Genomic DNA, 23,949 nt, shown 5'->3' on the forward strand with positions numbered 1-23,949 from the left:
AATCCAACACTGTTAATTTGAGAGGTCTGTGAGACTGCATATCTTTACCCTCATGCTTGTTGCTCCCAGGATTAGTAATAAAACAAAGCTTCATTTACCTAATTAAAGTTTTTTTTTATTGCAATACCACAAACATTCATCTTTTGTGCCTCTGGGAAGGGACTCGGTGCTCTTGTGCCTTTCTCCCATCAGGACATGACAAGCTGGTAATTGGGTTCCTCGCTGACCTTCAGGTGGCCTCAGGTTCGTCTCACCGCAGCGATGCAGCACTTTAATTGCAACCAACAGCGACGCTGGCTATCCGTAGGTGTTTTCTTCCTGCATACGAACAGATCTGATGAGCGCGCTGTGTGTTCTGGGATCCAGCTGATTTCCCCCAAAGGATGTGATTGACAGCTGACTCTCAGGGGCAAGTAAAGGCTGCAGGGGAAAAGAGGATAATTAGAAAAGAGTCGTTCTTCCTTCTCCTTCAGCGTCTTCCAAGCGTCCCCCACAGCCGGGCTGCTGAACCTGTGTCCAACTCGCTCTGCTTGACATTGCTGACAGCTCGAATCAGACACAGCAGAGCATTTGAAAGGGATTAGCATCCGTTTGTGCTGTAGAAGTGCCATGTTCCTGATTTACCGTTCCAAACAGCAGCTCATTTCAATGTGATGCTGGATCACTTTTATATCCAGTTCTGGTCAGAGGTTTGCATGCAGCGATCATAGACATAAGCATTATTGATTTTGGGCTTTTCATGTTATATTTGAGCTGTTCTGTTTTCCAGAGTGGAATGATTACACAACCTATAGCATAATCTGAGCTAAGATGGTCATTTTGTTCGCATGGACCCATGAGTTTAATGTTCAATATGGGTTGAGATCAGTGCCAGAACCTTAATGCTCAGCTTATTTAACTATTCCAAAACCAATTGTGACATGTGGTTTGACAGCATAATGCTGATACTAGCATGCTTGTTAATGGCAGCATGTGCAGTGGTTATAAATGTTCTGGATTCAGCTTGTTCTGGCCGTCCAAGACAGAGGGAGTTCAAACCATGTGTTAACAGACGACTGTGTTTCAACCATATGAACCAACCGTCACTCTTATTTGTTATGTTAAGGAAACAGCAATAACCACCAGTGTTTCTGCCCCCAGTGAAGCGGACCAAAATTGATGCATTCAGACATTTAATTAAATTTTCAGCCAAACATGGCTGAAGATTTTTGGAGAAATAGATTGGAAAGATTGCCGTTAGGCTTAAATAAGAGTTGAGGTAAGGTCTTCACACAGAGTTACAGCTGTAAACTACAGTGATGGCAGCATCATGCTGTGGGTTTGTTTCACCACCTTTACAATGCGAAGATCCATTTTTGCATTGCTTCTGCCGAATACATTTTATATAGAGCTGCAAAACCAAACTGACTTGGAAAATACATACCTTTTAAGTTTTTAGTAATATCTGAAAAAAAAAAAATCTTGTTTTATGGTGAAATTACAGAACCGCAATTTGTCATTTTAGGTTTTAGATCAAAGAAAACAAACTTTCCAGTAAGAAATGACAGTTTTACTGTTTAGTTAAAACAAAGTTTGGCGCCTTATGATGGTCTACAGAATTTTACAATAAATTAAAAAAAGACCCTTAGTGTCATTCTGTTGAGGAAATCCTATACATATAATGCATAAAAAAACAGAACAGCTAATGTCTTTATAATGTTTGGCCAAATATGCTCCTAAAGAACCATATGTGGTTCTGGAGTTGCACATTGCAGACCTCTGGGATAAAATCCTTCAACTTCCCTTCAGATCAACAGCTAGGTGGTTGAAACGTGGATACATCTACAGGTCCTTCTCAAAATATTAGCATATTGTGATAAAGTTCATTATTTTCTATAATGTAATGAAGAAAATTTAACATTCATATATTTTAGATTCATTGCACACTAACTGAAATATTTCAGGTATTTTATTGTCATAATATGGATGATTTTGGCATACAGCTCATGAAAACCCAAAATTCCTATCTCACAAAATTAGCATATTTCATCCGACCAATAAAAGAAAAGTGTTTTTAATACAAAAAACGTCAACCTTCAAATAATCATGTACAGTTATGCACTCAATACTTGGTCGGGAATCCTTTTGCAGAAATGACTGCTTCAATGCGGCGTGGCATGGAGGCAATCAGCTTGTGGCACTGCTGAGGTCTTATGGAGGCCCAGGATGCTTCGATAGCGGCCTTTAGCTCATCCAGAGTGTTGGGTCTTGAGTCTCTCAACGTTCTCTTCACAATATCCCACAGATTCTCTATGGGGTTCAAGTTGGCAGGCCAATTGAGCACAGTGATACCATGGTCAGTAAACCAGTGGTTTTGGCACTGTGAGCAGGTGCCAGGTCGTGCTGAAAAATGAAATCTTCATCTCCATAAAGCTTTTCAGCAGATGGAAGCATGAAGTGCTCCAAAATCTCCTGATAGCTAGCTGCATTGACCCTGCTCTTGATAAAACACAGTGGACCAACACCTGCAGCTGACACGGCACCCCAGACCATCACTGACTGTGGGTACTTGACACTGGACTTCTGGCATTTTGGCATTTCCTTCTCCTCAGTCTTCCTCCAGACTCTGGCACCTTGATTTCCAAATGACATGCAGAATTTGCTTTCATCCGAAAAAAGTACTTTGGACCACTGAACAACAGTCCAGTGCTGCTTCTCTGTAGCCCAGGTCTGGGGAATGCGGCACCTGTAGCCCATTTCCTGCACACGCCTGTGCACGGTGGCTCTGGATGTTTCTACTCCAGACTCAGTCCACTGCTTCCGCAGGTCCCCCAAGGTCTGGAATCGGCCCTTCTCCACAATCTTCCTCAGGGTCCGGTCACCTCTTCTCGTTGTGCAGCGTTTTCTGCCACACTTTTTCCTTCCCACAGACTTCCCACTGAGGTGCCTTGATACAGCACTCTGGGAACAGCCTATTCGTTCAGAAATTTCTTTCTGTGTCTTACCCTCTTGCTTGAGGGTGTCAATAGTGGCCTTCTGGACAGCAGTCAGGTCGGCAGTCTTACCCATATTGGGGTTTTGAGTGATGAACCAGGCTGGGAGTTTTAAAGGCCTCAGGAATCTTTTGCAGGTGTTTAGAGTTAACTCGTTGATTCAGATGATTAGGTTCATAGCTCGTTTAGAGACCCTTTTAATGATATGCTAATTTTGTGAGATAGGAATTTTGGGTTTTCATGAGCTGTATGCCAAAATCATCCGTATTAAGACAATAAAAGACCTGAAATATTTCAGTTAGTGTGCAATGAATCTAAAATATATGAATGTTAAATTTTCATCATGACATTATGGAAAATAATGAACTTTATCACAATATGCTAATATTTTGAGAAGGACCTGTAGGTGTTCCTGCAGGACTAAGATTCCAAGCATGGAAAAACGGGTTTTGATCTTCCCAAGCTTCGACTTCAACGCTGTAGAAAAACCGACTGCCTAGGACTGGGTCTGTGCCAGGAAACCAACCAATATAAAAGGGTTGTACCAGTTCTGCCATCAAACAGTGGTCAAATGCTTTTGTGAGTTCGAGAAAAACTAATAAATTCAAATTCGTGCCCTCAGTTCTTGTTTTCAAAATTCCTTGCCATTTTTTGTGTTATTTTGCTTTAGAAAAAGAGAAGAAAAGAAAAACACAAATACATCACTAAAAGCACAGAATGTATGTAGAAATAATACCTGATGAGAATTAAACTTCTGACCAGAACTACAGTTGTAGGGATTAATCTCCCTAAAAGTGCAAGAACAATGTAGCTTTATTCTACTACAGATCCCGTTTAACCTAAAGCCGAAAGGTCAGCCTGTTGGATACCCCATTTGAGAACATATCAGCCACCACTGCTAGTTCTTCTCACACCAGACGCAGAGACTCGTCACAGCTGCTATAGCTTCAATTTTTCATTAAAGACACATTAATAAAACACATATTTCAATCTGGCAAAGATGTATCGTACAGCCATCTGGGATGTGACAAGCCAAAATAAGACTTTCAGATTATAAAAAGAACAGTTAGCGCCTTGATTAGGGAGAACCTTGTTAATTCCCTTTAGACACCAAAGAGCGATTTTTAAAATATTCGCCAGGATTCTGAAGCGCTGCCATCTGTGGAGTTCATCCAAGGCTTGACAGCAAGGAGGGGATGACAACCTGAGGGGTTTGTGCTTAGAAGGGGAAAGAGCTCTTCCGAGACAAATCGGCTTATAAAATGTCTTCTTTAGAACCACTGGGAAACTTGGACTTTGATTGATGGTAGATTGGCTTGTAAATACATTTTACTGAAATAAGTTGGAAAGGTCACAGCCGCCCCCTTGTTGCCTGTACTTTTCAACTCTGTAGACCAAGTGTGATATCAGCTCCGTTTAAAAGCACAGAGATGAATAAAATCACCTGCTTTCTTTTGGATTTTCCAGTTGCTGCTCACGGTGTTTAGAGGAAACATCTGTCTCTGTTGTGGAAGCAAACCTATGCAAGTAAGACCATAGAGCCATCTCCCTAGCGAGCTCTGTATCTCCAGGAGATCCAAACTATTTTGAACTGCATGTGTGTTAAGGAGAGAAAAAAAGAGTAAAGCTTTAATTAGCTTTCAGGGTTTGTGGACTTTTAAGCAACCGTCTGCTGAGATAATTGGTGAGTTTTCACATGGAGGAGAGCTTATTTGCAAATTATGCAACGGCTTTTTCAAACATTTTACCACAAAACTTAAAACATATATTTATATCTGACTTCAAACTTGTTTTGTATGTCTTAAAATAGGGACGGGAACATTGTGAAATACAATTATTCCCAAAATCTTCCTCCTGATGGGACTTGGAAGCATTTAAAGAATAAAAAAAAGAACACATATATGAGTATGAACATTTAAAGACTGTTGAAGTACATCTCAAAACAGAACGTCGTGAAAAAGTTTAATATGCTTCGTTACTCTGTTCAGAAAGCTAAACTCATATTATACAGATTCATTACACATAGAGTGAAATATTTGTAATTTTAATGATTATGGTTTACATAGAATGAAAAAAAAGGATATTTTAAAAAATGCCCGGCGCGGTGCTGATGGTGTAGGGGTTAAGCGCGCGACCATATATAGAGGCTACAGTCCTTGAATGGCGGCTGTCCCGGGTTCGAGTCCCGGACCTGGCGACATTTACCAAATGTCTCCCCCTCTCTCTACCCCTCTTTCCTGTCTACCTACTGTCAAAAATGGAAAAAATAAAGGCCACTAGCGCCAAAACAATATCTTTAAAAATAAAAATAAAAATGCCCTGCTAATGAAAATTATGCTCATTTCCAAGTGTTCAATACTTGGTTGGGCCTTCTTTTGCATAAATTACTGCATCAGTGTGGCATGGCATGGAGGTGATCAGCCTGTGGCACTGTGTAGGTGTAATGGAAGCCTAAGTTGTTTTGATGCCAGCCTTCAGTTCATCTGCGTTGTTGGGTCTGGTGTCTCTCGTCTTCCTTTTGACAATACTCCATAGATTCTCTATTGGGTCCAGGTCAGGCCAGCTTGCTGGCCATTCAAGTACAGTGATACCATGTTCATTGAACCAACTTTTGGTACCTTTGTCAGTGTACGCTGGTGCCAAGTCCTGCTGAAAAATTAAATCACCATCTCCATAAAGATTTTCAGCACAGTGAAGCATTACGTGTTACAAAATCTTTTTGTAGATGGCTGCGATGACTGTGGACTTCAGAAATCACAGTGGACCAACACCAGCAGATGACATGGCACCCCAAATTATCACTGACTGACTTATCTGAAAGAGGACGTTGGACTTTGAGCAACTGTCCAGTTCTTTTTCTCCTTAGCCCAGGTAAGGCGCTTCTGACATTGTCTCTGATTCAGGAGTAGCGTGATACAAGGAATGAGACATTTTTAACCCATGAGTGGGATTCGTCGGTATGTGGTCGCTCTTGATGTGCTGACTCCAGTCTCGGTCAACTCCTTGTGAAGCTCCCTGAAATTTGCATGGATTTAGCATGACAATTCTCTCAAGGCTACAATTATCCTCTTTGCTGGTACACCTGTATCTGACAGACACTTTCCTTCCACTCAACTTATTAATATGCTATGACATTTTCTCAAAATTCTAATTTTCTGAGACACTGAATTTAGTTTTTTCCATTATCTGTAAGTCATAATCATAAGTATAAGAAATAAAGGCTTGAAATATTTTACTTTGTGTAAACAATCTCTGTACTATGAGTTTTACTTTCAGAAATTTGCTTTCTTGCAGAATTCTTCTTCAAAACAAGCCAAATCATAATACCTCCATCCCCATGCTTGACAGCACATGTGAGGTGTTTAAGCTGAAATGTGGTTTTTGGTTTTCTCCAGACATGGATCTGGTTGTAATGACCAACATGCATATATATATACATTGGTCTCATCTGTTCAAAGCTTATTGTCTAGAAACTTTGTTTATTTAGATGCAGCTTTGCAAACCAAAGTCATGCTGCTCATTTCATCAGACCTCCAAGTGCTTTTTTTAGACTGAAGGCAGGGAAAGTGTGAAATACAACCATTCTGATATTAATATTGATTGAAAGGGTTATTTTTCTACTGCTGGTGCTAAGGAGCATTTGATTGGAAAAGTATTCATGAATAGAGAACCTTCACAGCACACACCCTAGGTTTACATATCATATTTGTGTTTTATGATGATAATAATAATTTCCCCTCCTTGAACCGCCACCTTAACGTGGTGGAGGGGTTTGAGTGCTCAAATGATCCTAGAGGCTATGTTGTCTGGGGCCTAAATGCCCCTGCTAGGGTCTCCCATGGCAAACAGGCTCTAGGTGACGTGTCAGACAAAGAGCGGCTCAAGAATCCCTCATGAGGACAAAAATATCGAGGCACGTGATGTCGCCGGGTACGGCGGAGCCGGGTTCCCACCCTGGAGCCAGGCCTGGGGTCGGGACTCGCTGGAGAGCGCCTGGTGGCAGGGTCGCTCCTCGCGGGACCCGGCCGGGCCAAGCCCGAAAGAGAGACGTGAGGCCATCCCCCAGTGGGCCCACCATCTGCAGGGGGAACCGTGAGGGACCGGTGCAAAGAGGATTGGGTGGCGGACGAAGGTGGAGACCTCAGCGGCCCGATCCCCGGATGCCGCGGCGGCAATCCCAGAACCCGGTGGTGGACACCGGCAGTAAGGGACGCTGTCAAGCTAAAGAAGGAGTCCTATCGGCTGTGGTTGGCTTATGGGACTCCTGAGGCGGCTGACGGGTACTGTGAGGCCAGGCGTGCTGCGGCCCGGGCTGTGGCAGAGGCAAAAACTCCGATCTTGGAGGAGTTCGGTGAGGCCATGGAGAAGGACTACCGGTTGCCCTCGAAGCGATTCTGGCAAACCGTCCGGCGCCTCAGAAGGGGGAAGCAGTGCTTCGCCAACACTGTTTATAATGGGGGTGGGAGGCTGCTGACCTCAACTGAGGACATTATCGGAAGGTGGAAGGAGTACTTCGAGGATCTCCTCAATCCTGCCATCACGCATTCCGTGGTGGAAACAGAGGCTGGGGACTCGGGGCTGGACTCTTTCATCACCCAGGCTGAAGTCACCGAGGTGGTTAAAAAGCTCCGCGGTGGCAAGGCTTTGGGGGTGGATGAGATCTGCCCTGAGTACCTCAAGTCTCTGGATGTTGATGGGTTGTCATGGTTGACACGCCTCTTCAACATTGCGTGGGGGACAGTGCCTCTGGACTGGCAGACTGGGGTGGTGGTCCCCCTTCATAAGAAGGGTGACCGGAGGGTGTGTTCCAACTACAGGGGGATCACACTCCTCAGCCTCCCTGGTAAGGCCTACGCCAGGGTATTGGAGAGGAGAGTCCGGCCGATAGTCGAACCTTGGTTTCAGGAGGAGCAGTGTGGTTTTCGTCCCGGCCGTGGAACACTGGACCAGCTCTATACCCTCTACAGGGTGCTCGAGGGTTCATGGGAGTTTGCCCAACCGGTTCACATGTGTTTTGTGGACCTGGAGAAAGCATTAGACTGTGTCCCTCGTGATGTCCTGTGGGGGGTGCTCCAGGAGTATGGAATCAGGGGCCCTTTATTAGGGGCCATCCGGTCCCTGTACGAGTGGAGCAGGAGTTTGGTCCGCATTGCCGCCACTAAGTCGGACCTGTTCCCGGTGCACGTTGGACTCCAGCACGGCTGCCCTTTGTCACCGGTCCTGTTCATAACTTTTATGGACAGGATTTCTAGACGCAGCCAAGGGCCGGAGGGGATCTGGTTTGGGGACCAGTGGATTTCGTCTCTTCTTTTTGCAGATGACGTGGTCCTGCTGGCCCCCTCTAGCCAAGACCTACAGCATGCGCTGGGGCGGTTCGCAGCCGAGTGTGAAGCGGCTGGGATGAAGATCAGCTCCTCCAAGTCCGAGGCCATGGTACTCGACCGGAAAAGGGTGGCTTGTCCTCTTCTGGTTGGAGGAGAGTTCCTGCCTCAAGTGGAGGAGTTTAAGTATCTCGGGGTCTTGTTCACGAGTGAGGGAAAAATGGAGCGGGAGATCAACAGACGGATTGGTGCGGCTGCCGCAGTAATGGGGGCACTGTGCCAGTCTGTTGTGGTGAAGAGAGAGCTGAGCCGAAAAGCAAAGCTCTCAATTTACCGGTCGGTCTACGTTCCTACCCTCACCTATGGCCATGAACTTTGGGTCATGACCGAAAGAACGAGATCCCGGATACAAGCGGCTGAAATGAGCTTCCTCCGTAGGGTGGCCAGGCACTCCCTTAGAGATATGGTGAGGAGCTCGGCCATCCGGGAGGGGCTTAGAGTAGAGCCGCTGCTCCTCCACATCGAGAGGAGCCAGTTGAGGTGGCTCGGGCATCTATACCGGATGCCTCCTGGACGCCTTCCTCGGGAGGTGTTCCAGGCATGTCCCACCGGGAGGAGGCCCAGGGGACGGCCAAGGACACGCTGGAGGGACTATGTCTCTCGGCTGGCCTGGGAACGCCTTGGGCTCCACCCGGAGGAGCTGGAGGAGGTGTCTGGGGAGAGGGACGTCTGGGCGTCTCTGCTGATTCTGCTGCCCCCGCGACCCGGTCCCGGATAAGCGGAAGACGACGAGACGAGACGATTTGTGTGTTATGTGTGCTTAACTGATTGCAAATTTTTAAAGATTTATTTTTAAATCTTTAAAGATTTTTCTCAAAACCATTGTTTTGTATTTCAGAGGCAATGAAATGAGATAAACCTTAACTCTATAAAGAAAGTACACATCCTTTAACTCTAAGATTTGACATATCCGGATATAATGAAAGTCCTCTGGTCTTAACCAGACTCTAAAAATATTTCCATCTAACCTCAACTGTACAAAACATATAGCAGTTCTCTGTAACTAAACATTTGATACATATGATTTGAAAAGGGGATGGAGAAGAAGCTATGCTTATAGGGTTCCAACCCCCAACTCCACACAACTTACCACATAAGCAAAACACAATACAACAATACAGGTTTTCACACTGACAATCAACACAAACAAAAACAGGCCCAAACACACTCTAATCCTACATCTCAACATCTCTCCCCTCATATACATACTATACATTGACAATATACAGGGGTTGGACAATGAAACTGAAACACCTGTCATTTTAGTGTGGGAGGTTTCATGGCTAAATTGGACCAGCCTGGTAGCCAGTCTTCATTCATTGCACATTGCACCAGTAAAAGCAGAGTGTGAAGGTTCAATTAGCAGGGTAAGAGCACAGTTTTGCTCAAAATATTAAAATGCACATAACATTATGGGAGACATATCAGAGTTCAAAAGAGGACAAATTGTTGGTGCACGTCTTGCTGGCGCATCTGTGACCAAGACAGCAAGTCTTTGTGATGTATCAAGAGCCACGGTATCCAGGGTAATGTCAGCATACCACCAAGAAAGACGAACCACATCCAACAGGATTAACTGTGGACGCAAGAGGAAGCTGTCTGAAAGGGATGTTCGGGTGCTACCCCGGATTGAATCCAAAAAACATAAAACCACGGCTGCCCAAATCACAGCAGAATTAAATGTGCACCTCAACTCTCCTGTTTCCACCAGAACTGTCCGTCGGGAGCTCCACAGGGTCAATATACACGGCCGGGCTGCTATAGCCAAACCTTTGGTCTCTCATGCCAATGCCAAACGTTGGTTTCAATGGTGCAAGGAGCGCAAATCTTGGGCTGTGGACAATGTGAAACATGTATTGTTCTCTTATGAGTCCACCTTTACTGTTTTCCCCACATCCGGGAGAGTTACGGTGTGGAGAAGCCCCAAAGAAGCATACCACCCAGACTGTTGCATGCCCAAAGTGAAGCATGGGGGTGGATCAGTGATGGTTTGGCCTGCCATATCATGGCATTCCCTTGGCCCAATACTTGTGCTAGATGGGGGCATCACTGCCAAGGACTACCGAACCATTCTTGAGGACCATGTGCATCCAATGGTTCAAACATTGTATCCTGAAGGTGGTGCCGTGTATCAGGATGACAATGCACCAATACACACAGCAAGACTGGTGAAAGATTGGTTTAATGAACATGAAAGTGACGTTGAACGTCTCCCATGGCCTGCACAGTCACCAGATCTAAATATTATTGAGCCACTTTGGAGTGTTTTGGAGGAGCGAGTCAGGAAACATTTTCCTCCACCAGTATCACGTAGTGACCTGGCCACTATCCTGCAAGAAGAATGGCTTAAAATCCCTCTGACCACTGTGCAGGACTTGTATATGTCATTCCCAAGACGAATTGATGTTGTATTGGCCGCAAAAGGAGGCCCTACACCATACTAATAAATTATTGTAAAACCAGGTGTTTCAGTTTCATTGTCCAACCCCTGTATATGTGAAATACACCACCATATGCACATCCCATACAAATGACCGGAAACCAGTATTTCCAGAGATATATACTAATATGTTTTATTAATGATAAATTGTGAAGCTGTGCATCACCCTTACCCAGGAACCCACACACGGTGTGCATGTGCCTGTACACGGATGCATTTAATATACTCGTCTATAAGGAGTTCAACCACTTTCCTCCAAGTACTTCCTCATCACGTTTTTTAAACCTATTTTAAATTAAGCAAGGTCTTTAGATGTTTTTATCTCTTCTGCAAGGTTGTTCCATAATAGAACTCGCTTCATCAAAAGACACATCGACTTTAATGTTACCTTACTTTTGGCTGATATAATTTATTAGTTCCTCTTAAATTATAGTCATGATGAGCATCTCTGTCTTGTTTGTTGCATTAATGAATATACATATATACAATATACAAATATACACATATATAAATAAAAAGGTGCATTTGCAACATCTGTATGCTGTTGTTTTGTACTTTATTGAATGTTCAACAGAGAAACAGCCTGGGGGAAGAAATTGTCTCTGTGGCGGCTGGTTTTAGTAAACAGTGCTCTGTAGCGGCGGCCTGAAGGTAAAACTCTAAACAGTTTATGTGCAGGGTGTGTGGGGTCTGCAGAGATTTTTGCAGCTCTTTTCTTGACCCTAGACCTGTATAAGTCCTGGATGGAGGGAAGGTCAGCCCTGATTATTCTCTCTGCAGACCTGATTATTTGTTGCAGTCAGGGCCACGTCTTGAGTTGCCTCAGGAAGTACTGTCTCTGCTGGGCCTTCTTCCGAACAGTGTCTATGTATGAAGACCATCTCAGGTCCTCAGAGATGGTGGTTCCTAGGAACCTGAAGTGGTCCACAGCTGACACGGTGTTGTTGAGGATGGTGAGGGGGGTGTATGGGGGTGGTGTTTTCCGGAGGTGCACCACTATTTCCACAGTCTTGAGTGGGTTTAGTTCAAGGTAGTTCTGACTACACCGGTGTATCAGCCGATCCACCTCCTGTCTGTATGCAGACTCATCACCGTCCTGGATCAGTCCAGATCAATCCAATTCCTTTAGTTATCAGGCTCCTCTCCTGTGGAACCAGCTCCCAGTTTTAGTCCGTGAGGCAGACACCCTGTCTACTTTTAAGGCTAGGCTTAAAACTTTCCTTTTTGATAATGCTTATAGTTAGAGTGGCTTAGTTTATCAGCGAGGGAGCCTTCCTCCCTCCCTGTTGGATGGAGTAAGGGGGAGTCAGGTTTAGCCTAAACCGGCTCAATTATGGTTGAGGTGCAAACACACCCTCCATTTATGCTACCTGTATGACCCCTTCTCTTTTCCAATGGTTATAATCATTCTGACAGAGAGAGGTATCCCAATCCTTGTGGTTTTTAGTATAACAATGACCATCAGAGGGACCCTTTGTGGGGTGCCTTTGTAAATAAGCGCCGTTTAACTAAACAATCTGTGCACATATATTTATATTATATTGTAGATATGTTTATACTTTTTTAAATTTGTATTGTATTGCACTGACTACGCCAAAACAAATTCCTTGTATGTCCAAAAACGTATTTGGCAATAAAGCTTTTCTGATTCTGATTCTGATCTGAACTGAAACTATCTGTGTAGTTATGCTGCTATAGGCTTAGGCTGTTGGAGGACACAATGACCACTTTCACCCTCTTTGGTACATTCTCACACTACTCTCCAATTTTGCATTATTTGCTGTTATTTCAGCTTTTAACTTTGTTCTCTCTTTTCTCTTCCTAGAAGCTACACCTGGCCTGACTCTGTGTCTACCTGTGACACCTTTCTGGAGAGGGGCATCGTCCGAGCTTTTGCTGGCAACAACTTAATGCTCACCCTCTACCGATGATCCACATGGCCCTGTCTTTTAGTGTTTAACCCTTTCTCTCTCCTAGACATGGCGATTGACTGAGCTTTACTGTAACTAATTATATGTGCTCTTTTTCAGACTCTAACCTTGAAAACTGGCTCAGAGTTTATCTGTTCTTTCTTTCTAGGTGAAACAACTAAAGGAGCTACATCCACTAACATTTACTTCTCCTTCCCATAGAAAGTACTCCTGGATCAGTGCTTCTTTGTTCTCTTTGTGTCTCTGCTCTGTTCTTTCTCTCAAACCCCCAGTCAGTCGTGGCAGATGGCCGCTCACACTGAGCCTGGTTCTGCTGGAGGTTTCTTCCTCCTTTAAAAGGGAGTTTTTCCTCTCCACTGTCGCTACATGCATGCTCAGTATGAGGGATTGCTGCAAAGTCAACGCCAGTGACTGTCCACTGTCTCTACATGCTCATCCAGGAGGAGGGAATGCTGCAAGTCACTGACTGGATGCAATCTGCTGGGTTTCCTTAGACAGAAAAATGTTTTATCCAATTTGAATAAATAACTAACTCTGACTGCACTGTTCAATGATTAGGATTAATTGGAATGTATGTACCTGACTGTTGTGAAGTGCCATGAGACAACATGTGTTGTGAATTGGCACTATATAAATAAAACTGAATTGAATTCAATTCAATGACAGTGGTGTCATCTACAAACTTCAGGAGTTTCACGGATGGTCATTTGTGTACAAGGAGAAGAGTAGTGGGGATAGAACACACCCCTGGGGGACACCAGTACTTATTGATCTGGTTCGGGAGAAGATGCTCCCCAGTCTCAACTGCTGCTGTCGGTCCGTCAGGAAGTTGTTGATCCACTGACAGGTGGAGGCTGGGACGTTGAGCTGGGTGAGCTTCTGGTGGAGGATGTCTGGTATGATGGTGTTGAAGGCTGAGCTGAAGTCTACAAACAGGATCCTGGCGTACGTCCCTGGACAGTCGTGGTGTTGCAGGATGAAGTGTAGGCCTAAGTTGACAGCATCATCTGCCGACCTGTTTGCTCGGTAAGCAAACTGCAGGGGCTCCAGCAGGGGGCCTGTGATGTCTTTCAGGTGCTTCAACACCAGCCGCTCAAAGGATTTCATGACCACAGACGTTAGGGCTTCTTGGGTACCGGGATGATGGTGGATCATTTGAAGCAGAAGGGGACCTCACATTTCTCCAGTGATTTGTTGAAGATCCGGGTGAAGATTGGAGCGAGTTGATTTGTACAGGCTTTCAGGCATGATGGGGAGACGTTATCAGGTCATCCAGCTTTCTTTGTATTCATGCGCTGAAAGAGCCTATTTACATCTTCCTTGGAGATCTTTAGTGCAGGCAGAGGATCTGAAGGTAGGTGGTTGGTTGCTTTATGGGAGGAATTTGTTCCTGAATGGGATGTGGAGAGGATGATTTGAGGCGTGAACGGCTTCTTGTCATGTCTGCAGTAGAAGCCATTCAGACGGTTCGCCAGGCGAGGACTCTGTTCAGGATGGGTGGGGGGGCTCCTGTACGCAGTCAGGTTTCTCAGACCGGTCCATACAGCTGGGGTAACACCAGTAGAAAGGCTGTTCTTAAGCTTCTCAATGTAGCTTCTCTTGGTTGCTTTGATCTCCTTTGTTAGTCTGTTCCTGGCCTGCTTGTACCGCGCCCAATCTCCACTGCTGTGAGCTTCTTCCTTGTCCTTGCGCAGATTCCTGAGGTGTGGAGTAAACCATGGCTTGTTATTCCCAAAGGTGCAGAACGTCTTGGTCTGCACACACATGTCCTCACAGAAACTGATGTATGATGTCACCACATCAGTTAGTTGGTTTAAGTCAGTGGCTGAGGTTTCCAAAACAGTCCAGTCTGTGCATTCAAAGCAGGCCTGTAGCATCTGCTTTGATTCCTCAGTCCACTTCTTAACAGTGTGAACCTTGGGTTTGGAAGCTCTTAGTCTCTGTCTGTAGGTTGGGATGAGGTGGACAAGAGAATGATCCGAAAAACCCAGAGCATGATATGAGTCCTTTAAAGCTGTGTAACAATGGTCCAGTGTGTTTTTGTCTCTGGTGGGACACTTAATATGCTGTCTGTATTTGGGGAGTTCATGGGAGACGTTTCACTGTTAAAATCTCCCAGTATTATGATGAAAGAGTCCGTGTGTTTTTTCTCCACGTCTGTAATCAGCTCGGCGAGATGTTTTTCAGCGGGAGAAGTGCAGCCATGCGGTGAAAAATATGAGCCAATTATTATAAATGAGGAAAACTCCCTTGGCTCAGTTTGTATTAACTGCCTTTTGTTCTGCAAGTTACTCCCTAACCAGCTCTGTGGTATTCCTCTAATGCCATACATTTTCAATTTATTTAGTAAAATGCGGTGATCAATGGTATTGATAGCCTTATGCAAATTAATATAATATAATAATATAATATAATATAATATAATATAATATAATATAATATACTATACTATAATATAATATAATATAACAAAAAATCTCTACCTTGGTCTGATCTGACCAACAGAAGTTTTTTTCAGAAGGCTTGCAGTTTGTTCAGAAACAGCTTTGCGGACCTAAGTTGTGCTGCTATATTCTTTTCAGTAAGAAAAGGCTTTCTCCTGTTAACTCTTCCATACTTGTTGGGTCTTTTTCTATCTGAACTTTCATTTTCCTTAACCTTTTACATGCTATCTGAGGCCTGTTGAGGCTAAGACATAGCCTTTGTTTTACTGTTTTGCAGTTTCTTGACCACTGCAGTCAAGGCTGTATTTGCTGGGATGTCCACCTCTAGGAAGATCGTAAATGTTTTGCACATGTGAATAATCTTTCTTACTTCACAACTATGGACTTCAAATTGTTGGAAATAATTTTATAGCCTTTCTCAGATTGACCGCCAGCATTGCACTAATGCTCCAGAACACTAATTAGTCTGCTTAAATTGTATGAAAGCAGAGAGGATGTACATAGTTTTTCACACACAGTCCATTCATTTTGTCTTTTCTTTTATTTAATGAATAATGACAATATTAAATCAGGTTAAGTGATTTAAATCATTTCAGAACCTGTTATGCCCTGGTATGTAAAATCCTAGAAATCAAGGAGGGTGTACATTCTTTTTACTTGTGTAGGATGGTCGCTATATTATGACAGTATGAATGACTTCTATGGTCATACTCAACTGTAAGCCCTCATGAGATTAAGACTTTAACCATCTTGTCTGATTTCATTCAGGCTGATTAAGGACTTGTTAGCAAGAAAGCTGCCTGTAAGTGCAATGTTGAGGAATGGAATCTTCCAAGCTTCGCGTGTAAATTGTGGTGGCTCCTCCAATCATCCATCATGCCCGACCGTAAAATCACCTTATCATGGCCTTCTCTCTAATCTAGTCCTGGACAATTTTTCCTTCAAAGTTTTCATAAAACCATTTGTGTTCTTATTTTATCTGTGCTCTGTGATGAATTGAAGCAATTCATGCTAATATCAGCACTGTCACCTCATTAAATACACTGCAGAGACCTTGTGCAAACCCAAATACATCATGATTAAACTTCGGGCACCATCACAGATGAGGACAGAAATAGATGCTCATTTGGTGATCTCGCAGGAGGCGGTGGAGGCGCTTCTAGTATGGTCATTAGATCAGAGTCATGCTGGTGTGAGACTGTAGAGTCCAGGTCATTTCAAATGCAAATTGTTTACAGTGGGATGGCCAAAAAAAGGATTTCACTACAAAAATAAGCTCCAAATTTTCACTTGGCCTAAATAGGAGATGTTTTCAACTCCACTAAAGTTCACTTTCAAGCGTAAGAGTGACATAAATGCACACACTGCCTTGTAATTATGACATGAGCCATCTGCTAATCTCTCATCTCCATTTGCCCTCATTAATGTCCTCATATTGCTATTATTCAACCTGTGCCAGCCTGTCTGGGCAAATTTGGCTTCATTTTACTGTCCAGGTGCTCAGATATTTATATCCATTTCAACAGAAATACAAGCGACAACTGCACACAGCGTCAGTATCCCTCATTGACACAAACACACATCTAACGAACTGAAAGCTGTCTGTTAGAATTAGGCCATCTCATCTGACATGTTTGTTGTTAAATGAAAAAAGTTTAAATTTGAAATATAAAAAACGTTCAATGACTTTTGTCACAATGAAAACCAAATATTCAGTATCTCAGAAAATTAGATATTACATAGGACCAATTAAAACATATTTCAACATATTTAATGTATGAATGCTATGTAGTGGCCAAATCATGGTCCACACAATCACGGGGAGGACTGCTGACTTGACAGATGCACAGATAACCAGAAAAGCTCATTGCTAAAGAAGCCGGTTGTTCACAGAGTCCTGCTTACAAACACATTTTTAGAACGTTCAATGGAAGGAAAGAGTTTAGTAGGCAAAGGTGCACCAGCAACAGGGATAACCACAGCCTTCAGATGGTTGTCAGGCCAAAATTATTCAAGAGTCTGAATGAGCTTCACAAGTAGACTGAGGATGGAGTCAGCACATCAAGAGCCACCACATACAGACAATTTCACACATGGGTTAAAAATGTCTCATTCCTTGTATCACTCTACTCTTGAATCAGAGACAATGTCAGAAGCGCCATAACTGGGCTAAGGAGAAAAAGAACTGGACTGTTGTTTAGTTGTCCAAAGTCCTATTTGAAAGAAAATAAATATATGCTCATTTTTACTGGTTTCTTGAAAAGTTTGGTATTTGATATATTAGCTAGTAAAAGCTAAATCTGTGAAAAACTGGTTTTTCACAAATTAAAAAACAAAAACATTTATTTATTTAGATTTATTACCCCCACTATGATCAGAGTTACCACCAAGTTACCAAAGAAGAGGCTAAAGAGAAAGCATTTGGAAGAAGCTGTTTGTTTCCTTATAAGTGAGCAAATTTTCCTATTTACTAGGGGATCAAATAAATAATTTTACCACTCTATTTCAGAAAGCCCCTGGACTGTGTTTGTTTTCTGTTAATCCATTTTTGTTGTAAATATACTCAAATTCCTGTTTGATTATTTGAAACAATCACTTATAGTCTGCATATCAGAGAGGGCAAATTCCAGAAATAAATATGTCTAAAAATTACTTGCAGATACACACTTCAAAGCAAGATTAGAATGAAGGTAAAGTGTTTTTTTTCTTAGAAACGTCAGCCGTTTCCAGTTGGATCTGCTGAAAAAATAGCTTCCCGTTTCATGATTGGTCCAAAGCTGTCCATTGTGTTTACACAAACTGAGTGTGTTTCACAGTCTGACAGAAACCTCTATTATTTCTGGATCTCTGGGGAAAGAGAGTTGAACAAACATTTGCATTTGCTGTTTTGCCTGCTAAGACGCATATGTGCAGTGTTCTTGAAAATGTTTTGATCATGACAGCAGCTGACAGCTGATTTACTAAGATGCACGCCTGGCTTGTCTTTCTATAGTAATGTTTTATACTTTGCTGTTTTGCGCGGATATTAAGTCTTCTTTCCGTCTGCTTATGTAATTCACTGGTTGTAACACTGTTTGTGTGCATATACAGGAGAAAAACCTGACAGCAGGTGAGATTACTAAGCCCAGACTGTACCTGATCTGTAGCAACTGTTGTGCAGTATCTCCTCTTTAATAGGCAGCATCCAGAGGAATTGTTTGGTGCAGAATTATGTAACCCTCATATAATTAAAAGTTTAGGATGAAAACACAGTTTAAAGCCCCCCTTGGTGGACCCAGAAGCACGATTTGAGAATTTTTAAATTGTAATGCAGCCTGCGGCATGCCAGACTAAACAACACTGCAACAGATATGTGTGTTCATAGCAATGGATAGAACTGCTTAGGACAGTTTGAGCACTGTGCAGTAATACATGCAGAACATTGTGGCCAAAGGTTACTGAAGAACATATGAGTTCAAAGCGGACGGTAAATATAAATCTTTTAGTCATGGAAAAGATTTATAGACGTTTCTGGGAAAGTATTTTTAAATCTTCAATAATATTTTTCAGACTTTACATGATGCTTTTTTGTGGTGTAGAAGAACATTCATACATGTTTTTTATCACACATAATAAAAAGCATGGTGTGCATTTCTATCCAGCAACCTTTGCTCCAATACCACTAAATTAAATCAAGTGCAACCAAAGGCCTTTAGAAGTCACATAATTTGTAAACAGTGCAAACCCGTGACCACTAAACACAGCAGAGGGGTCAGGTATAATGTTCTGGAGATCTTTAAAATAGGTCTATAACACGATTCCAATTACACTCAAGAAGCACTGCCATGATCTCAATATGAAAAGAGTGTGGCAGAAAACTAGTACTGCACATCACCCTGAACACAACACGCCCATGTTGAAACATATTAGTGGCAGCATCATGCTGTGGGGGTACTATTCTTATACAGGGGCAGATAACTTGAGAGCTGATGGGAAGATGCATGGATCGAAAGGAGGTTCCTCTTCCAGCAATGCAGCTACTCTGAACCCACAGTCAGAGGTACAATGAAATGATTTCGATCAGGGGTGTCCAGGGCGCGGCCCACGGGCCATTTGATGTCTCGAGAATGATTTTATGCAGCCCCAGATGGTTAATGCGGGTGGACATTTTTTGAATCAAAAGTTTTTAAGGGCAAGATTTTTCCTGGTACAAGACCTTTCTAAAAACGATGCAGACAAATTGAAATGTTTAAAACTGAAAACGTTAGGTACAGAAACGATTTGTCTTTTATTTATCAGATTTTTAAGGGTTTTGAAAAGAGAGTGATCCTTGTCGGTTCTTGTTGCCAATAATAGAATAAATATTTATTCTAGACCAGAGCAAGACAATAGAACACATTCTACTAAAGTCTGACAACTTTTCTAATTTTAACAAAATAATGCATGTTACGTTCGTTGTTGTGTTGTGTGTTAGTTTTGGCATTTTTAGTTTTAAAGCATTTCTAGCCAGCCAGTACTACTTTGAACGATTTAAGTCAATATGGCAATGTTTAGATCAAATAATATTCATGCGTTGGCCCAATCAAAGTCCAGACCTTAAACCTAAATTTGAGAATATGTGGCAGTAAGTGAAAACTGATGTCTCCATCGAAACAGACTGAGCTTGAGCTATATTGCAAATAAATGTGAATGGTTCATAAATCTCAGGGAGACATAGATCGCTTGCACCTGTAATTACGGTTAAAGGTGGTTTTACAACGTCTTCCACCACTGTTAAGACGACGGAGAACGCGAACCTGCGGTCCGACCGACGTCAACGTCATCATTTATCATCACCCGGCGTGCACGAGCACGCGCCCCTCAACGAAACTTGCGAGTTAAAAACGAGCAGCAAGTCCTCGGCTCCCATCCGCTTACTCACTTTCAGCTCGGTTAAAGCTCCTCTGTCTTCAGAACAAACATTTCGGTTCCTCTCCTCTCTGGAAACGGGAATGGATGCAAAGAGAGTGGTGACAGTTTCTGCCCGTGTGGATGCTGCTGTTTCATCAACTGGTAGGACACTCTTTCACCGGTACTATGGTGACTCATATTTTTAAATTATCTACTGGCTCTATGCATGCAGCTGCTGGTGACATAAACATCACTTTAATATTGCCAACTGTGTAAGAAGAGTCATTGTGGGGATGTAGGTAATTTGTAGGTAACTTTCTCCTGAAACTAATAAAAACCTATTTTAATTTTATTGATAAGTTTTCTTTTCCTTTTTTTTTTTCTTTTTTACCTCTCCAAAAGGCAATATTAAAGTGACCTATTTGTTTATTTTTGGCTTAGGTTTAGGTACTTCCTAAATTTCTGTTGCTCTCTTCCTTTTTCAGTCAGCTTTGTCATTTGCCGACTTCTGCCTTCTCTTGAGAAAGAAATGGGAAATGGTTCAGTTCATGGGTATTATTGAGGAGGCTTCTTGTCTGAATGGAACTGAGCTGCTGTTGGAGTTCAAACAAACCTTGCAGGGAGGACACAGGTGGAAGTAATAACGTTAATCAGGAGGTGACGTGCTGTTAATAATAGGAAGAACTTGATTGGAGGAACCTTAAAGCTCCACCAACCCACACAAACAAACCCCCATCCTCACTGTGCTTATGTGCAACAGTATCCGTTACATAATTGTATCTTGGAGTAGGCGGTGTCTCTTAATTAAGCACACCCTAATTTGGTCTTAGAGGTGCCTCTTACTTAATTAGAATACTATTGAAAAGATAAATTATATTAGAAAAATAAAAGTGAATACAAAAAGGTTATTGTCATTTTATGGTCTAAACCATCATGAGGAAGACTGCTGACAGCTGTCCTGCAGACAGTCATTGACAACCTCCACAAAGAGGGTAAGCCACAAAAAGTTAATTTTAACAGAAGATGGCTGTTCAGAGAGAATCACATTAATGAAAGTTGAGTGGAAGGAAAAAGTGTGGAAGGAAAGTGTGTGCTCTGTTTGTAATCTGTGTTTCATTATTTTAATGGAATTAATGAAATAAGTAAACTATTCATTGATATTCTAATTACCTGAGATGCACCTGTATGTGCCACAATGATCTTTACATCAACAGTCCCCGACCCATGCCCCTCAGGACCCACCTACCTGTTTCCCTGTTGCTACAAACCTGTTTTAAATTAAAGTGGAACTAAATCCCATGGAAAAGAATGACGCCCCCAGACAAAGTTTGAAAAATGCTACCAAAGTGGGCCGTGCCAAGTGTGGGGATGAATGGAGGGGGTTAAGCGGGGATATGGTCTGCAGCTAGCTTAATTTGGTATATTGAAACATGAAGGATTTTTCACCACCCCTCATCATGAGAGGTTAAAAGAGGTTTTACTGAGCCCAGCAGGCCTGAGCCTTACCAGTTTGAGCCGCTGGCTCGCTATGGGGCGTGTCTGAGTGAGATGGTTTTATACCTAAACGCGGGGCTGTGACGTAACCATGTAGCAAGCTGTACCGTTTGAACCAATAGGAAAATTCAACAGCAGTAGCCACCGTTCAACCCAGAGAGGGCAGCACTAAGACGGTTTTAGGACAAATATTGCAGAATTAAACAGGTTTCATGAAGTTTGAGAAAATGGCACAGTAACATTAAGATGGTGCACTTAATTCCCAGTTTATGCAGTGTCAAAATAAGGTGAGATCCTTCCATGTAATCCATGCAACATATAGCAAAATGCTCATAGTTAACTCCATAACAAGTTACAATGAGTATTCTTATATCCCTAAGTGTAATCCGTGCAATGATTATTAAAACACACAGTTGGATCAGTGAGGAGTGAAACAAGCATGATCTCATATCCTGGAGTTGAGAGACTGGAGAGGCCTGTAATGAGCAATGTCACATGTTATCTGTCTTTTCTCTAGCAGACATATAAACAAGAATATTCAATGAAATAATGTATGATGATTCTATGTTAAAAGATGTATGATGGAAATGCAAAGAAAAATTGATTTGGGGTTTAGTTCCTCTTTAAAAAATCCCTCACTGGCTTTTGTGTAACTTGATGAAATGCTGAGGAGGTCATGAAATCATTTGAGTTGGAGACCACTGCTTTACACAGTTGAGTTTTGTGGTTATGTCTTGATAAGGTAAATGCCTGCATGTTCATACCCTAAGGGAACACATTTGGACTAATTTTAGTTTTAAGCTAATTGTAGTTTTAAGCTTTTCTGAAAATGTGAACATATAATTTACTTTAATCCTGTGATGGGTTCCCCTCTCTGCAGTACTTTGGCTCAGTTATAGTCCAAATAGCTTCCCCTCAGGCTCTCCAATTGTTTCACATAAGCCAGAAAAGTAGTTAACTACCCATTATGCCTGACTAAGGAAAATGTTTATTTGCTCATCTGACTTCTCGTTATGCTGTGTTAAAGATATGGATTACAGATTCAGTATTTGGACCTGATTTGAGTTTTTATGTGCTGTTAAATCTTTATCAGAGTCATTGTTGGAGAATGGTGTGTTCTCTTTACCAGCGATTTATTGTAAAGGTTGTAAAAATGAGAAACTATACTCATTTCTTCTACTAGGTCTAAGTGCGGTTTAAGGGGTAAAGCTCTGCAAACAAATGCATTTGTCATAAGGGGATAAATAATCCAGACTGTAAATGTGAACACTATGATCACAAAGTCAGAGGAAATGAAGACAATGTCTTGCCTTTGTGCTTTGTTGCAGTTAAGTATAATTTTGGGGAATTTGGCTCCAGCATTGTGGCCTACATCTCTTTTTACTCATACTGTACTTTCTGTCTGTGTTTCTTATAATTCAAATGGAATGATTTTCATGAGCACTGTAAGCATGGGGTTTAAAGACATGAGCAGATGTTTGCTCTTTCTTTACTAAGTCATTGTGATTCCTTAATTCCTTAACATGTTCTCTTCACTAAGTCCTCATTATGGTTTCTCTTGGGGGGGGGGGAGTTTTAAACCTTACAACCACCTATTAGGATTATTGTTGATCCACCTAGCCATGAGGTTATCTTCCTAACAACTGCTTCCTTAGTGCAGCACAGCAATTACTTGCATCCTTGCCTTGGCACTCTTTGAAAGTTTAATTATAACTTAAGTCATTTCCATCTTCTCCTATGAAGAACTGTATTCTCTAAAGAGCTACATGACTCATAATTTCCATGGTCTGTTGTACTGTCCAAATCATTTTCAAAGGCTTTCTCTGGACCTGTATATTTCTTAGTTTTTTGGCGTGTTGCATTAGCAGTCCTTTGTTTTTCTCAGGATCGTGTGTGTCGAGCTTTCTAAGATAACAGGTTGTAGAAGGAATTCTCGCCAATCAATTTGCCATATTTAACCATGTCATACATTATTAAATGACAAATCATTATTTTAATTGTAACCATTGTTCTGACATTTTATGTAATCCATTAATACATTTGCTGCATGAAGTTACTTTGGGTTGTGTTTAGCTCTGGTCTGCATACTCTTGTTTTTTTAAATGTTTTTTTTTTAATCACTATCGGCATTTATTTTGTAATTTTTCAACAGTAAGCAGATGGGAAATGGTGCGCAGAAAACGTTTCACGGTCCAGGATTTGATCCTGCAACAGCTTGCGTCGAGGCACCTAAACCCCTGCTCCACCAGCGCTGTGCCTGAATACTCACGTGTTTTAACTTTGGGCCTTTAATGAGGCCTTGAACAGTTCTTTCTTCTAGGATTTTACAACAAACATCAACTGTTAGTTTTTAATCAAGAACCAGGAAAAACTTAAATTTAATCCAAACATAGGAGCAAAAATAAACATACAAGCTTA

At 42.3% G+C, this 23,949-nt stretch overlaps 1 protein-coding gene and 1 long non-coding RNA gene across 3 annotated transcripts in view; one reads left to right on the forward strand and one right to left on the reverse strand.

Annotated features, from left to right (window-relative positions):
• Positions 1 to 93: 93 nt before the first annotated feature.
• Positions 94 to 20,191, reverse strand: LOC124880285. The gene is made up of 2 exons (XR_007041285.1): positions 20,069 to 20,191; positions 94 to 420 (listed from the first exon to the last, which is right to left on the reverse strand). It is a non-coding gene; the product is annotated as an uncharacterized LOC124880285 (long non-coding RNA).
• kcnip4a (potassium voltage-gated channel interacting protein 4a) overlaps positions 19,990 to 23,949 on the forward strand; it is a 205,081-nt gene continuing 201,121 nt past the window's right edge. Inside the window, exon 1 of one of the 2 annotated variants that reach the window (XM_047385324.1) lies at positions 19,990 to 20,199. In XM_047385324.1, coding sequence (XP_047241280.1) covers positions 20,139 to 20,199 — 61 coding nt within the window. In that variant the 5' untranslated portion in view covers positions 19,990 to 20,138. The remainder of the gene's footprint in view (positions 20,200 to 23,949) is intronic. The other variant, XM_047385319.1, reaches the window with a different exon arrangement.

The sequence above is a fragment of the Girardinichthys multiradiatus genome, chromosome 14 (assembly GCF_021462225.1).
Source record: "Girardinichthys multiradiatus isolate DD_20200921_A chromosome 14, DD_fGirMul_XY1, whole genome shotgun sequence".
NCBI classification, from domain to species: Eukaryota; Metazoa; Chordata; class Actinopteri; order Cyprinodontiformes; family Goodeidae; genus Girardinichthys; species Girardinichthys multiradiatus.